A 16,976-nucleotide genomic window follows, 5' to 3' on the forward strand; every position below is an offset into this window, starting at 1 on the left:
GTTGCTTCAGTCATGTCCGACTCTGCAACCCCATAGATGGCAGCCCACCAGGCTCCCCCATCCCTGGGATTCTCCAGGCAAGAACACTGGAGTGGGTTGCCATTTCCTTCTCCAATGCATGAAAGTGAAAAGCGAAAGTGAAGTCACTCAGTTGTGTCCAACCCTCAGCGACCCCATGGACTGCAGCCTTCCAGGCTCCTCTGTCCATGGGATTTTCCAGGCAAGAGTACTGGAGTGGGGTACTATTGCCTTCTCTGACAAAGTTGCACATGTATGTTTAATGTTGAGCAGCATGCTTTGGGCTACATGGTGATTGAACACTGCTCATGTTTTTCTCCATAACTGAAGTTTTCTCTAGGGGACCACGGGCAAGGAGTTGGAATTGGCTCCCCAGAGAAATGCTGAGGACAGTTGAAAGAACGTGTAGGGACACAGGAAGGGGTGGAGGAAGTCAGGTGTGTCTTCAGGCGTCAGCCATTTCCTGCATCCATCAGGACAGAGGACACTCACGGGAGAAGAGGCAGCTTCGACCCCTGCAAGGTCAAGGGCGGTCCACTTGTGTCATCCACTCCTCCAAGCCACAGTTACTCTTCCATTGTCAGGTTAATCAACATTGGCCCCTAAGAACAAGAAGTTCTGGAGAAAAGGCAAAAAAGACGAAAAAGATCATTTTCTGAGCTGCACGGCATTGGAGCTTCCCGAAAGGGAAGACTTTACAGGAAAAAACAAATTCTCACTTGAATGAAAAACCAAGTCAGTCTACAAACCAAGCCCCTGGAGGCCTTAAACACTGCCCCTCAGCTGCCTGCCCCTAGGAATTTATCTGCAATTTCCTGATCTGACTTCTGGAAGACATCCATGAATGTCCTTTTCCTGCTTCAATTTTTTACCCCCCTGGGAGAACCATGTACACACTGGTGCTGGTTGAGTTTACTCCCCTCACATAATTAATTTCTAAGGATGTAGCCCTTACCTTGGAGTCAGAAACATACTACACAGTGATGACACCGGTAAACTAGTACTTCTGGATTTATATCAGAAAGTGTCCTATGCTTGTCCCTGGCTCTGCCCCTGGTATATTTCTTCCACCAGAAAGCATAGTCAGGTTTTCTCCAGGACCACCCATCCGGGGTGGGAAGCCTGGTCAGGGGCCTAGTGGGGGCTCACAGCCATGGACATTCTGGGCTTTTCGGGTGGCCCCTTATCAGCTTAAGTAGTCCATCTAATCTGACCCCTTTACACCCTCATCCTGCCTTCAATGGCTAACAGGCCTTGTACACTGAAGATGCTCCATTATCATGTTTGAACTGAATTATTGGGAACTGAGCTATTTGACTGAAGCCAAGATTCCAGATGATCAAAACGTGCCATTTATACTCCAAAATTTAAAACAAAAATTCTTTTCCTATGAGGATTCAGTTCAGGATCTATGTGAGGGTCAGGGACTCCCCTGAGTATCCATCAGCCCTAAAGCAAATATCCCAGAAGGTCTAGAGATCCCAATTCAGACACCACTTCTCACTGACCTTGTGGATTTGGAACTCCAAGCTGTTGAGGTAGGTGTCCCTTGGCAGAGGGAGTGGGATGCCCTCCTCAAGCTTTGCTGAAAGATAAAGAGCAGAGAGCAATGGGCTGGTCAGAGGAGACGAGGGAGATGTGAAGATGCAGAACATTGCATCTGCAGCTGGCTAAGGAGAGAGTGGGCTGCTTTGACATGTGGCACGCTACTGGATGCAGGGCACATCTGTCCACTCTTCAGCCTCTTGAGCTTCTACTGGCCCCTTCAAGAGCCCCCTTTCATCCGCTATCTAAAGTGGCCTGGGCTGGGACATGCAGCGAGCAGTGTTTACATGCAAGGACTCAACCCCGAGGACCACCATCTCCTTCACTTTATCTTTTCCAGGCCAGTTTTGATGCTTGTATCTCTTGGTCATAAAAACTAGATGGTGAGGCCAGTTGGAGAAGGCTCTGGCATCAGAGGAGGCACGCTGGGTTCACAGGCAGCCACTAGCCCAAGAACTACTTCCATCACAGTCATCTAGCAAGTCAGAGACCTCGCCTCACCCTAGGACCCAAATGTGCTAACTCCAAGACTTCCCTGGTGGTCCAGTTGTTAAGAATCCACCCACCAACATAGGGGGCAAGGGTTCAGTCCCTGGTCCAGGAAGATCCCCCATGCCGTGAGGCAACTAATCCCATGCACCGTCACAACCAAGCCCATGCTCTGGAGCCCATGAGCCACAACTCCTGAGCTCACGCACTACAATTACTGAAGCCCGTGTGCCTACAGCCTGTGCTCTGCAGCAAGGGAAGCCACTGCAATGAGAAGCCTGAGCACCACAACTGGGGAGTAGCCCCTGATCGCCACAATTAGAGGAAGCCCGTTTGCGGCAATGAAGATCCAGCACAGCCAAAAATAAAAATTAAAATGTGCTAACTCCAGGTGCTCTCCACAGTGCTCCCTGGAATGCTCAGTCTCCCTTGGGCTAACTCCTTGCGCTTTGGGACTCAACCCAGCCCTCTAGACTGACCTCCAAGTCGTGTTCAGCGCCTCCTCCTAGCTGCCGCAGTCCTCTAGTTCCCACAGCTTTCTTCTGTGGTGTCATTTATCTAACCATTGTCATCTACATGTCTGCCTTCCCAACAACGTGTGAACACCACGAGGGCAAAGATCATGCATCGCTAATCCCCCAGCCACCACAGAAAAGCGGCTCACCTTGTTGAATGAATTCATGAACCACGAGTCCTACAGAAAGGGAAGAATTCAGCTTTTGCTTGGGGCAGGCTGTAGCAGCTATTCTTACCATTGAGAGAGGGGTATACAGTGTGGAGTGCATAGTAATTGAAGATGGATTCCATCAAATTCACCTGGAGCAGAGAAGGGGCCAGAGCAAAGAAATCAAGTAAGACAAGAATAAAAACAGAAATCCATGGGAAGAACATCTGACTCCCCACTCTGAAGACATCAGCCTGTTATCCCATTTACAAAATAGAGGTTGACAATGACCATCAACCATGACACATAAATGGTTCCTCGCTCACAATTCCCAAATCCCAAATCTCTGAACTTCATTCTCCACAGGTGTACACAGGCACGTTTTGTGACAAAATATGACTTGAACTGTCTTGGTGCTATTTAGTGGGTGTCTTTTTTTAAATTCTACTTTATTTGAATGTTTTAAAATTTTGTTGCAAAACTATGAGTGTGTTTGATTATCGAATGCTGCCCCAGATCCAGGGGGGCATGCTCCACAGTACCTCCCAAGAATTCCCAGTTCTGAAACTCATCAGTCTCAAGGGCTTTTGAGAAGAGATTGTGTACCTGGCCTTTGTTATTGTGACATATACTAAGAATGTAATATGTGTGACACATTTGGTCAAGGTGTCTTACTGAATTCATTGCCCCATTTCAAACTGCAGTCCCCATTAGAGATAGATGCTATTATCATTCCCATTTTATAGTCAAAGAAACAGGCTCAGAAAGGTTAAGTGATTTTCCCACGGTCACACAGGTAGCAAGGGGCAGAGCTGATGGACGAGCCCAGACCCATTATCCTCCAAAGCTCATGCCCTGAACATTCACGTCCTGTCACTCTTTTTGCCCTTCTTGGATGATTAACTTTCAGATGTGATATCCTGATTCCTGCAAGACTACAGTGCATCTTTTCTGGGATCTCATTGCTTCTCCTGGAGCCCTTCCATGAAGCTTCTTCCCATGAAGCCCTGGTTGGAGAGGACATTCAAGAAATGCTGAAGGAAAACCACTCACATTGAAGAAACCGATGTTGGAGTGCTTCAGTTCCAATTTCAGCTCACTGTGCAGAAAGAGAAGCACAGGTCACCCCACGCTATGGCTGGTACTTTCCCCCAGGTTCCCCCACCAGTGGGGCATGTGGTACTTGTGGGCAAGGGCATTTCTGGGGGCTGGATACCCAAGGGTTCCTCTGCAATGTGCTTGTGGATTTAAGCCTTTAAGCATGCACTGTGTGGGACTTCCCTGGTGATCCCATGGTTGAGAGTCCACCTTGCAATCCAGGATTGGATCCCTGGTCAGGGAACTAAGATCCCAGATGCCACAGGGCAAGTAAGTCCTTGCACCACAGCTACCGAGTGATGAAATGAAGATCCCACGTGCTCCAACTAAGACCTGATGCAGTCAGAGAAATAAATATGAAGCATACATTGTGACTTAAGAAGTGACATCATTAAAAATAATGTTCGCTGAGGCTCTTTGATAATTTGAAGAAATTATGATAATGTAAATATTAACCAGAAAAAGTGGAATACAAAAAAAAGTGGTAATATATGCCTCCAATGATATAAAAATGTATAAAAAACTGGAAGGAACCATGAAACTATTAATGGTGATGATCTCTGTGTGGCAAAATGATGGGGGAATTTCGTCTTTTTTTTTTTTTTAATACTTGGGTAATTTCCAATTTTTCCTTGCCATGAGCATGCGTTATATTATAGCATGGCAACAGACAATAAAAATAGAAAAGAGAGGCACCATAAATGATGCTGGCACGTTGACTTCTGTCACTATAAAAGCCAAATCACCCGCCATATTGATCTCCCTCCTCCCAGGCTTTCCTTTGGCTGCTGACTTGGTCCCCTTGTTCAGAAATTCTAATTACTCTGGATCAATCTCTCTGTTTTCCACTCACAGGGCAGGGGAGTTTTGATAACTCCTTGGTAAAACTGTGTGAGGTCCTCATGAATTCTCCTTGCTTTGCTGTCTCATACTCTAAGCCTTTGGCTGTCTTCTCTGACACTGCAGAGACCCCCAAGCCATATGCATAAACTCGAATTCCAGGACATCCAAAAGCCCCAAATGCTCGTTAACTTTTTATTTCTGTATTTATTTATTTTAATTTGGCCACTTGGCATATGGGATCTTAGTTTCCCGACCAGGGATCAAACCGGTGTCCCCTGCATTGGAAGCACAGTCTTAACCACTGGACTGCTAGGGAAGCCCAGCTTCTCTTTTTAAAAATCTCTTAAGGAGATGTTCATTTTAACAGGGTCAGGGCATTCTATGAGCCAACAGCATCTAACCCTGAGACCAGGAATTCATTCTCCTAGGGAAGCCACTGCACGTGTGCCTCAGCAGGGAGCAGAGCATAGAGTGGATGAAATGTGGGGAACAGGTGAAGGCTCTGAACAGAGGACACTGCTAGGACAAGTGCCAATCCACCCCCTTCTCTCCTCTTCCCCAACCCATGGCCTCTTACCTCCCTGTGGTCAATGAACCAGTGATCCTCGTGGAGTTCACATTGATGGTGATGGAGATGTTGGTACTCTAGAAGAGCAAAAGAGGATGATCCAGATTCTCGGCCCATGAAGACATGCTATTGGGTCCAAGAGCGAGACAAATCTCCAGAAATAGATACCACAGCCAGATGTGGGACATATGAGCAAAAAGCAGCTGCCTAAGGATTATGGACTGAGGAGGCAGGAGGGAGATAGCTCCACAGATGACTAAAAAGAGGTGAGCTGAGGTTTCAGACATCTCCATCTTTATGGAAGCATCAGGAAGGGGGAAATAAGCCCAGACTAAAGACACAGAGCATTTGAATGGGGAGATTGTCCATCTATAAGCAGGCCACCGAAAGTTCAGAGTCCCCAAGCCCTAGGGACATTTAAAGACACCAGTGATTGACATCTATGTTTAATGATTAAGGTTGACCTGTTACAGATGTGGGGTTGAACCAGGTGACCATATCTGGAGGCTATGATGGTTAGCTGGTCTACCTGAGTCCATTTCCTCTTTCCAGGAGGTGAGATCTTACCTGCAACACCTGAATCAGTGTTTGTGGCAACATTACTGAACACCTCCACTTTGAAACCCGATTGATATCCCAGAGGCTTGTGATAGGAAAAACGGAACACTGTTTGTGTCCCTACCAAAGGACAGAAGGCTGGCTGCTGCTTAGGCATAGACAAGGTCATTATCAGTTTGAACAGTGGCCAAGAACTATTGAAGATGAACAGGGAAGGGTCTGTGCCAGAGTCGGCTTCAAGTTTCGTAAGACAACCCACTGGACTACATTTCCTAGCTTCCTTTGCAGTTAGGTATGGCCATGTGACTGAGTTCTGGCCAACGCAATGTGTGTTACTTCCCGACCTTATCTTGGACTTCCCAGTCTCAGAACTTGAGAAATAAATTTCTATTGTTGAAGTCAGCTAGTCTATGATACTTTGTCATGGGAGCCTGAGCTAAGATAGCACTTGACATATATCATGTCTGGAAATTCCCTGGCAGTCCAGTGGTTAGGATTCTGCACTTCCACTGCAGGTTTGATCCCTGGTTGGGTAACTAATATCCTGCATGCTGAATGACTCGATCACGAAAAAGAAAAAAAAATCATTTTCTTTTGACCCCCATGTTTTCTGGTGAAAAACATGCTGCCATTGGAAAAGTTTTTCCCTTAGAGATAAGGTGTTTTTGTTTTTTTTTTTTCCTCTTGCTGCTTTCAAGACTTTTTCTTTACCTCTAATTTTCAGAAATTTAATTATTATGTGTCTTGGCATAGATTTCTTTGGGTTGATCTAGTTTGGAATGTGCTCAGCTTCTTGAATCTGCAGCTTTGTCTGTCTCTTGGTAAATGTGGGAAATTTTCAGCCATTATTTCTTTGAGTACTTTTCAGCCCCTGCCACTTTCTCCTCTCCTGAGATTCTGGTGGCCTGAATGTTAGATCTTTTGTTACAGTCACACAGGTTCCTGAGGCTCTTTTCATTTTTTTTCTTCTGTCTTTTTTTTCTCTGTAGTTCAGATTGGGTGATTTCTACTGTTCTATTCTCTAGTTCACTTATTCTTTTCTCTCTGGAGTTTAGCAATAAGTTAAATGTTAGTCACTCAGCCATGTCCGACTCTGGGACCCCATGGACTGTAGCCTGGCAGGCTTCTCTGTCCATGGAATTCTCCAGGCAAGGATACTGGCTGGGTAGCCATTCCCTTCTCCAGGAGATCTTCCTGACCCAGGAATTGAACCCAGGTCTCCCTCCGAGCAGGCAGATTCTTCATCATCTGCACCATCAGGAAGCTATGGTAAAACAATTATTGTCTAAAAGTTTTCTATTTTACTAGACTTTGTTTTTCTGGTTCTTTGGGTGGAGAAAGGAGGGTTTTGTTGTTTATTTGTTTTTTTGGGCCCCACAGCAGTATGTGGGTTCTCAGATCTCAGTTCCCTGATCAGGGATTGAAACTGCACTCCCTTCATTGGAAGCAAAGAAACTAGAGGGGATTCTGATAGGGATCGTGTTGAATCTGTGAATGAATTTGGACAGTATTGCTATTTTAAAAGTTCTTTAAATTTTATACTTTCTTTAAAAAGGTAATTTGATGATTTTTATTTATAACATTTTAAATAGGTTTATACAGGAGACACAAGAGATGAGTATTTGATCCCTGGGTTGAGAAGATCCTCTGGAGTAGGAAATGGCAACCTACTCCAGTACTCTTGCCTAGAAAATTCCATGGACAGGGGAACCTGGAGGGCTATAGTCCATGGGTTTGCAAAGAGTCTGACATGACTTAGCAACTAAACAACAACAACAATGCTTTAAATTAAATAAAATTTCAATTTAAGTAAATGTAACAGCAAGGAAGCTAAAAATTTCCACCTCAGCTGGAGTGAATGACTTTTAAGGTTTCTTGCACCTCTGATAGTGTTACGATTTGATTAGCTCTATCGGGAAGCTTGGCTGTTCAGACCAAGTGTGCAAGACCCACTCACAACACACCAGAAATAAATAGCCTTCAGCTCCTTCAGCTGTGTAGTCTCCCAGTCCTTTAACCAAGGGAGGAGCTTCTACCCATAGCAAACATGACTTTTTATTGCCCTGGACAGATTCAGACTTACCGCCCTGATTTGGAAGAGGGACTTGCGGCCAGCAGACTTGGGCAGGAGAACGAAGGCCTGGATGTCCATCACTGGCATGAACGTCACATTTCCAGGAGTGAATGTCAGGAATGGAGCTGATTCAGGTGATGTCTCAAGCTCTAGTTCCATATTAGGATACAACATGGCCAGCTGGAAAAATAGGGCAGATACTAGGAGAGGATACGAGACAGACAGAGGGACCTTGAGCTGTACTAGGGAAGGCCAGATGGGCAGAACCCCCAAGACTCAAATCTTCAAGGACCCTGAACTGGCAGTGGAAAATCATAGGATGATGGGAATTTTATATGTATATATATAAATATATTAAGTTAAAAAATATATAAAATATATCAAATGGTTAATGTAGCAATTTAGTTGATAAGAAATATAAATGGCTATAAATAAATGCATACATGTTAAAATTCAATAGTAATGGGGATATGCACACAAAGTGTAGTTTCACTTTATTCCATGAAAATGGCCAAAAATTTCATACATGTGACAATATCTAATTTAGAAGAAAAAACACTCAAAATAGTGAGAGAAAAATTTAGCTAATATTCTCCAAATATTTGTTAGTAGGGAATTATATTTTTAGAACTCTTTTTCAGTGGATGGCTTTATGGTTGCAAAGAGCACTTTGATAATGTATCGGGATGGGTAGAAATACCACAATGGGCAAGCTCCAATAACAGTGGATGGTCACTATACTGCCTCCTACACTGTGTTGATTAGTGTGCAAATCTGGGGCCAGAGCTGAATTGCCTGGCTCAAGAGAGGGCAGGCTGAGAACTCTTCTCCACTCTGCTCCTGCTACTTTTCAGCTCTGCTATACATAAACAGCAAACAAATACTGATTGTTGGTCTACACCCCAGTTATTAGCCTGCCCAATATGTCCCATTTGCACCCTAGAAGGATCCTGAATATTTGTCCTGGCTGAGTGTTATCCCCCATTTGATAACGACCAATCCAGCAGCAACTTAGTGGGGGCAGGTACTAGAGTTGTTCCCATTTGATAGATGAAGAAACTGAGGCCCAACAAGATTGAGTTCCCAAGACAGGAAACAGCAGATCCCAGATTGAAACACAGGCAGTCTGAATCTGGATCCTGTGTCTTCATGCCTCCAGAAGTCAGAGAATGATGGAAACTTTGAGGCAAAAAAAATCTTAATAACTTACTTAGTAGCTTACTTTTATCTACTATGTTAATAAGTAAGCTGTTTGTTCAGAGAAAGTTTATGCACAGCTTGTAGATGTCCACACACAATCTCAACATTTGGCCCATGTCAATGGGCTTGTCCTAAGGTCTTACCTGAGGAATAATGGCCCAGAATGAGCTGGTATGCAGCTGGATTGGGAAGTCCAAGGGAATCTGCAACACACCAAGCAAAAAGCCACTTGAGAAGCAGGATGCCAGAGCAGTTAGAGGCGTGGACTTGGAGGTCAGGCAATGAATGGGGCCTCAGATGCTGCTTCCGCCAGTTTTTGGCTGACTTATGGTTGATAAGCTTCGTTAGGTTCTGTATCTGGAAAAGGAGGGTGATCATAATAGCACTTGTACAGGGTGTGCAAGGACTGAACGAGATATTCTAAAGGTAAAGAGCTAAGTGCAGGGCCTGGAACATAGGAAGGGCTTAATAAATGTCTATGATCGTTATTCATCACTTCTCAGGATTCTCCCCTAAAGGGCCAACAAGAGCTGGTAACCACTACAGTCTGGATTTAACGTGCTTTCAGATATGGCTTTCCCCAACCCCAAACTCTTTTTTTCTGGCCAGAAGTCTCTCATGGTGCTATTCTCTACCCATGCCTTGGACTTGCTCATCTTTCAGCTCGGCAAGCCCTGCGTATAACTGTCGACAGCACACCTTTATCTATCTCTTCCCCCTTCAAGATCCTCACCCTTGGGACTTCCATGGTGGTCCAGAGGCTAAGACTCTATGCTCCCAATACAGGAGGCTCAAGTACGATTCCTGGTCAGGGAACTAGATTCCAAATGCCACAACTAAAAATCCCGCATGCTGCAACTGAAATCTGGGGCAGCTAAATAAGCAAATATTAAAAAGAAAGATCCCCACTGTTCCTTTGGGCTGCTGGGAGTTGGTGATGGACAGGGAGGCCTGGCGTGCTGCAGTTCATGGGGTCACAAAGAGTCGGACACGACTGAGCAACTGAACTGATACTGATTGTTGTTGTTCAGTCACTAAGTCGTCTGACTCTTTGGGACCCCATGGGCTATAGCACATCAGGCTTCCTTGTCCTTCACTATCCCGCAGTTTGCTCAAACTCGTGTCCATTAAGCTGGTGATGCCATCCAACCATCTCATCCTCTGTTGCCCTCTTCTTCTGCCCTCAATCTTTCCCAGCATCAAGGTCTTTTCCAATGAGTCAGCTCTTCGCATCAGGTGGCCAAACTATTGGAGCTTCAGCTTCAGCATCAGTCCTTCCTGTGAATATTCAGGGTTGATTTCCTTTAGGGTTGACTGATTTGGTCTCCTTGCTGTCCAAGGGACTCTCGAGAGTCGTCGCTAGCATCAGTTCTTTGGCGCTCAGCCTTCTTTACAGTCCAGCTCTATTTAGCACTTATCACAGTGCTCGACTGGGAGCTGTGAGGGTGCCCTGCTCAGACCTCCCTTCACAGGCATCAGCTGTGAGCAAAGCAGCTGGTTGATAGGCTCCCACACCCCCTGCCTCACACTCAGGCCTCACACCATTCACACTGGGACCACCCTCTCCCAGACAGCTCCCAGCCCCTGACTGGGCACAGCCCACGTGGTAGAGCTGGAGAATTTTGTCAGATTTCAGGATTCAAGGGGATCGCTTAAGAAAACGAGTCAAACTGGAAGTCACAATCAAGGCTTCATTTGCTTACTGCGAGAAACGAAGCAAGAGGGTAAACCAGAAACGGCGCTGGCCCTGCTGTGTCCCCCCTTTCCCTGTGGCAGGACATAGGATACCATCATGGACCCAATGGGAGGTGGTGGAGGAGACAGGGAAGCACTAGGGGGCCAAAAAAGAAAAAGTACTGACTATTGAGTCAAATTGGAGAAAGCTGTCTTCAAGGCCCCCAGGAAGGGATCTCAGCGGAAGTTAACCCCCTCCCCATCCACAAATAGGCCTCTGAATGGGACGTATCAAGGCTAGGAATGCAGATTGACAGGCGAGGCACGGGCTTGAGTCCTTAAGGGCACCTCACTCTGGAAACTAGCAAACACTGGCCATGAACCAAGTCTGGACTGGGTGAGGCCTGCCAGGTAAAGCTCAATGTAACTGCCTGCAGGTGGACCTAATAGATCACACATAGGATTTCACCTTGGAGCCAGACTCCTTTGATGCCCGCCTGATACACACTCCTCTAATAAGCAAGCTTGGTGCTGGGGCTCCCCTTTGGCTTAGCTGAGACTTAGAGACTCAGCAGCACTTCTGCCGCATCTGCCTGCCTTCCCTCTGCTTTGCAGTTTATCTCGGGTGGCTCAGATGGTAAAGCACCTGCCTACAATGTGGGAGACCCAGGTTTGATCCCTGGGTTGGGAAGATCCTCTGGAGAAGGCAATGGCAACCACTCCAGTACTCTTGCCTGGAAAATCCCATGGATGGAGGAGCGTGGTAGGCTACAGGCCATGGGGTCGCAAGGAGTCAGACAGAACTGAGCAACTTCACTTCAAGGGCTCGTCCCACCTGCTCCATCCTCCAATGCCCGTTATCTCTCCAGGTGTTTTCCTAATAAATCTCTTATAAGTCTGAAGTTGTCTTGGCATCTTCTGCTTGGAGTACCTGATACAACACACCAGAGCCTGTGTTATTTTTTGAAAATACTATCGAGACTTCACTGGCGGTCCAGTGGTTAAAACTCCAAGCTCGAAATGCAGGGGGTGGTGGTTTGATTCCTGGCTGGGGAACTAAGATCCCGCATGCTGAATGGTGCAGCCAAAAATAAAAATTGAAAAAAAAAAAAACCATACTGCTACTATAGCTAACATACATACACACATCAGACTTCAAGTTCTTACAGGCTGTCTCTCATACAATTCCCAGGGAATAGGCACGCTTGGGATTCACATGCACAAAGAGGGAAACCGAGGCACAGCCTGGATTCGAACCCCTATTTGGCAGGCTCCAAATACTACATTCTCCTCCCGGCTCCCCAGAGCACTCACAGTGGATTTACTGTCCCATCTGATTTTCTCTCCAGGGATCCTCAGCCTCCTCCCTCCCCTACTCACATGCTTATTTTGGATGGTGAATTTCATCTGTCCGGCCTGGTGGTAAACCCTGCTGGCCGTGTTGAAGGCATATTCAGAGACAGCAAAGTAGATCATGTGGTCATGTTTCTGGGGCAGTGTGATGGGTGGAGCATCGAAGGGGACGGAGGCATTCCAGTTTCTGCCGAAGAATTCACCCTGCAGACGGAAGGACACATCGGCCACCAGGGTCCCTACCAGAGAAGATGTCAGGCCCCGGTGGCGGCTGGGCTGGCGATTCCTCTCTAGGCTGTAGGGCTGGTGTCTGGGAAGATTCATCTGGCCCCACAGTATGAAGGCCCTAACAGCTACCTGAAATTCCCCTATCATAGACTGTTTTCTTTGGGTGGGAGCTGTGTCCTGTGTTCTTCCAGGCCCAGGATGCAGGGGAGGGAGCACTGCCCAGCGAAAAGTATGGACTCTGGAGCTTAACTGTTTGGTTTTGGATCCTGGCCTGCCACTTACTTGTTCTGGGATCTTGGGTAAGTCTCCAACTTCTCTGTGCCTCAACTCCCTCACCTGAAGAATGGAGATGATGTGGGACTTCCCTGGTGGTCCAGTGGTCAGGAATCCACCTTGCAATGCACGGGGTGTGGGTTTGATCCCTGGTTGGGGAACTAACACCCCACATGCCACGGGGGCAACTAAGCCCATTTGCCATAACTATGGAGCCTGCACTCTGGAGCCCTCATGCTCTGACCAGAGAGCCTGTGTGCCACAGGTATAGACCCCACACGCTGCAACAAAGATCCCATGTCCTGAAACGAAGACTGACACCACCAAAAAAATTAATTAAAAAATTTAAAAAGTGGGGATGATGCTAATGGTTTCTACTTCATAGATGCAGTATGAAATTTACATGCATTAACATTTGTACAAATACTTAAAATAGCACTTGGCTCATAGTGAGGAGCTTCCCGAGGTGGCGCTAGTGGTAAAGAATCCGCCTGCCGAGGCAGGAGACATAGGTTTTCTCCTTGGGTCGGAAGATCCTCTGGAGGAGGGCATGGGAACTCATTCCAGTATTCTTGCCTGGAAAAGCCCATGGACAGAGGAACCTGGCAGACTACAGTCCATAGCGTTGCAAAGAGTCAGACACGACTGAAGCGACTTAGCATGCACGCTCAGAGTAAAAAGCGTGTAAAGAAAGGGTTAAGTCACTCAGTCGTGTCCGACTCTTTGCCCCATGGACTGTAGCCTACCAGGCTCTCTAGGCAAGAAAACTGGAGTGGGTTGCCATTTCCTTCTCCAGGGGATCTTCCCAACCCAGGGATCGAACTCAGGTCTCCCGAATTGCAGACAGACACTTTACCGTCTGAGCCACCAGGGAATCCCTGTAAGTGTTAGGTGTTAGTTAAATAAATAAAACTGGAGAGGGTGACAGTCCAGGACCTGGCTCAACAGGGGCTGTGGGAAAGACCAGAATGAAGACAGGGTGTATTCTTTTCCTACTGCCGCTGTAACAGACGACCATAATCTTAGCGGTTTAAAACAGCAGAGATTGTAGTCTTTCCCGTTTCTGGAGGTCAGAAGTTAAAACTCAAGATGTTGGCAAGTCTGCCTTCTCGAGGCTTCTGGGGTGAATCTGCTTCCTTTTCTACCCTGTAGAGGCCACCTGCATTCCTTAGCTTCTGGCCCCTCCCTTGCATCACTCTGACCTTTAGTTCCAAGCTCTTGTTTCTGTTGTCACATAGCCTCCTGTCCTTTATCACCTACCCCCTTTTTATAAGGGGCTTCCCTGGTGGCTCAGATGGTACAGCATCTGCCTGCAATGCGGGAGACCCAGGTTCAATCCCTGGGTCAGGAAGATCCCCTGGAGAAGGAAATGGCAACCCATGGCAGTACTCTTGCATGAAAATTCCATGGATGGAGGAGCCTGGTAGGCTACAGTCCATGGGGTCGCAAAGAATCAGACACAACTGAGTGACTTCACTTTCTTTTCTTTCTTTTCCTTTTTATAAGGACCCTTATGATTACAACTGGCTTCCTTGTTAGCTCAGCTGGTAAAGAATCTGCCTGCGATGCAGGAGACTCCGGTTTGATTCCTGGGTTGGGAAGATCCCCTGGAGGAGGGCATGGCAACCCACTCCAGTAATCTTGCCTAGACATTCCCACAGTCAGAGGAGCCTGGAGGCGCAAAGAGTTGAACTCGACTGAGTGACTAAGCACAGCACTTGATGACAATAGCTAGCCCATTAATCCAGGATAATCTTGTCATTTCAAGATCCTTCATATACAGTAAAATGTTCAGATTCTGACGACTGGGACATGGACCTCTAAGGGAGCCATTCTTCAGTCTACTATAGGGAGTAAAGCAGGAGGTAATAATACTGGTGCCCATATACATACTACGTGCCAGGCACTTGGCTATGCACATTATACACATCTCACTTAATTCCCGTAGTCACTTTATGATATAAGGCTATTATTATTCAAATTCCATGGAGGCTCAGAAAAGTTAAGTAATTCTCCCAAGGTTCTTCAGCACATAAGTGCTAGGGATTTGAGCTCAGGTCTTCTGGATTCCAGACGGATTTACCGTGCTGGTTCAGAGACCTCATCTTAGGTTTTGTTGCAGTGTGTGCTGTGTATCACATCTTCCCACTGTGGGCACTGGTCAGGGACATGGACTGACAAGCAGATGGTCTGGAGGAACTTACCTTGAAGGGTGTATCCAGGCCTTGGGAGGTCACCTGGGGAGCTCCTACTAAACTGTAGTCAATGCTGGCAATCTGGTCAATCATCAAGGTGACTATGGAGCAGGAGAGAGACAGCATTATGAACAAGGGAGCCAAACACAGTTGTTCAAGTTGTGCACTGTGCAAATCTATGGAGCTCTTTTCCCATATGGCCTTTGGAGAGTGAAAATGGGGCTGGTGCTGATCAATGGTAACTTCAGTCACAAAAAGAGTGCTTCCTACACTCATTCATTCAATATTTATTGAGTACTTGCTATATACCAGGCACAATGAATGCAAGAGGCTAATGAAACAGGTTACTAGGAGAGTCAAAGTCTCTGTTTTTCTGGAGCTGGCAATCCAAAAGGGAAAACAAGACAAGTATTTGAGCAAATAGATACAAAATCACAACTCTGCTAGGTAGCATAAATTCACAGGATGATGCTAGCCATATAAAGGGGGTAATATGGGGGATATAGAGTCAGAGGAGGTTTTGCTTGGGCCGAGATCTGAAGGAGGAATAGGTGTCAGTTGGTTGGCAGGGCGGGCAGAAGGGGAGACTCGGGGAAGGATGTTCCTGGCAGAGGGAATGACACATGCAGAGATCTTGTAGAAGTATGGGGCATGGTGTATTAGTGGGATCACAGGGACCCATGTGGCAGCCAAGTTGCCCAGAGCATGACGAAGCTGGCAGTCAGGCCTGCCCATGCGATGCTGTATCACCCACTGCGGGGTTGATATTCTGAAAGTCAGGGGAGTCTTTGATGGCATTAAGAAGAGGGGAGGACCTGACCTGATGTATGATGGTACAAGGTACTGTGGACGCCGGATGGGCAAGGCTCAGGGGTGCACGGGAATCTCAGAGCACCCCTGTTTTGTTCAAGCAGCCAGTACAGAGTCAGCAAGTGATTTTCCCATGTGTTTGTAATCCTTTGCCCACCGGTGCACCCAGCAGGTTGCTGAGTCCGCACCCTCGATCACCTGTGCCCCCGTCTCCAGAGAGCAGACCCTCAGATGTCCACATGTAGGATGGAGAAATACTCGATGGGGAAAGTTCTCCCAGGGTTCTTGGGAGATGATGGTGATGGTTCCAGGGGCACTGGGTGCCGCGGCACCTGACAGCACCCGGAGGAGAGAGGGGGGCTCCAAACCTGGCAGGGTGCGGAGACAGGGCTCCAGGCGGGAGATTGCTGACTTCCTGACCATTTCGCAGATCTGCCGGAAGTGGGCGAGACGGCCACGTGAGTCCCTCCCCATCTCCCTCCCAGGCCATGTCCCTGCCCACTTCCCCACCGCCACTTCTGGAACCGTGGGTCATATGCCCACCCTGTAGGCAGGTGAGTGGAGAGGAGGGGGAATATGGTGAAAATGGAGACAAGACCTCCATCAACCACAGCACTTGGTCACTGCCCATTTGTGTTTGCCCAGCTTAAGTTCCTAGACTTTTCTGGAACCCTCATTAAAAGTAGATGGTGGTCAAGTCAGCATTGCCCTGAAGTCTGCTATTGTCATGGTCTTCAGTTCAATGCCCACTGGTTGCTAAGTGCCCAGAAGTGCAGTGTGCAGGGGTTGGGGGAACTTCCCTGGCGGTCCAGTGGTTAAGACTTCGCCTTCCAATGTAGGGGGTGTGGCTGGGGAGCTAGGATCCCACATGCCTCCTGGTCAAAAAGCCAAAGTATAAAACAAAAAGCAATATTGTAACAAATTCAATAAAGATTTTAAAAGTGGTCCACATCAAAAAATATTTTAGAAAAGAAAAAAGACAGAGAGAGATCAGAGGGACAAAACAGAAGAGCTTCAAGGTGCGGGAGGCAGCTCTTATATCAGAGGCTCCACCGCTCCTTTGCTCTCTCTTCCGACTGGGATTCCTTGCCATCTGAAATTAGCGGATCTGTGAAGGAGTTCCGTGCCTGGTCTGCAGGCAGTACTCAGCCACCAGAGGGCGCCCCAAAGCACAACCAGGAGAATTCCCTTCCTCAGCCAGCCACCGGCTTCCTCCTCCGTGTCAAGAATGGGAGATCCCAGAAGTTGGAAGCTTGTCATTTCCTAACGTTAGCCTTATCTATACCATTTCTATGAATTTTCCCTTCTTACCTGCTAAAGTAATTAATATTTCTTTTATACCAAGTGCCCTTTTAAAAACTATATAGTCACTTAGTCGTGTTTAAC

At 47.0% G+C, this 16,976-nt stretch overlaps 1 protein-coding gene across 1 annotated transcript; it reads right to left on the minus strand.

Moving 5' to 3' along the window:
* Positions 1 to 207: 207 nt before the first annotated feature.
* On the minus strand, positions 208 to 16,065 carry LOC120869219 (lipopolysaccharide-binding protein-like). Its single transcript, XM_040248344.1, has 10 exons — positions 15,959 to 16,065; positions 14,790 to 14,881; positions 12,112 to 12,288; positions 9,201 to 9,260; positions 7,867 to 8,037; positions 5,235 to 5,302; positions 3,770 to 3,815; positions 2,805 to 2,868; positions 1,527 to 1,603; positions 208 to 636 (listed from the first exon to the last, which is right to left on the minus strand). Exons 1-10 carry the CDS (start codon positions 16,062 to 16,064, stop codon positions 604 to 606), a joined length of 894 nt encoding a protein of 297 aa, XP_040104278.1. The 5' UTR covers position 16,065; the 3' UTR covers positions 208 to 603.
* Between the last annotated feature and the right edge of the window lie 911 nt (positions 16,066 to 16,976).

The sequence above is a fragment of the Oryx dammah genome, unplaced genomic scaffold (genome assembly GCF_014754425.2).
Source record: "Oryx dammah isolate SB20612 unplaced genomic scaffold, SCBI_Odam_1.1 HiC_scaffold_10, whole genome shotgun sequence".
Lineage (NCBI taxonomy): Eukaryota > Metazoa > Chordata > Mammalia > Artiodactyla > Bovidae > Oryx > Oryx dammah.

Excerpts from the sequence above, each read along its gene's own strand:
- LOC120869219 (XM_040248344.1), bottom strand. The coding sequence starts at position 16,064 with ATGGGGAGGGACTCACGTGGCCGTCTCGCCCACTTCCGGCAGATCTGC. Across the intron at positions 12,289-14,789 it reads GCCTGGATACACCCTTCAAG|GGTGAATTCTTCGGCAGAAA; the intron begins GTAAGTTCCTCC and ends TTCCGTCTGCAG. Across the intron at positions 9,261-12,111 it reads TCACCATCCAAAATAAGCAT|ATTCCCTTGGACTTCCCAAT; the intron begins GTGAGTAGGGGA and ends GGTGTGTTGCAG.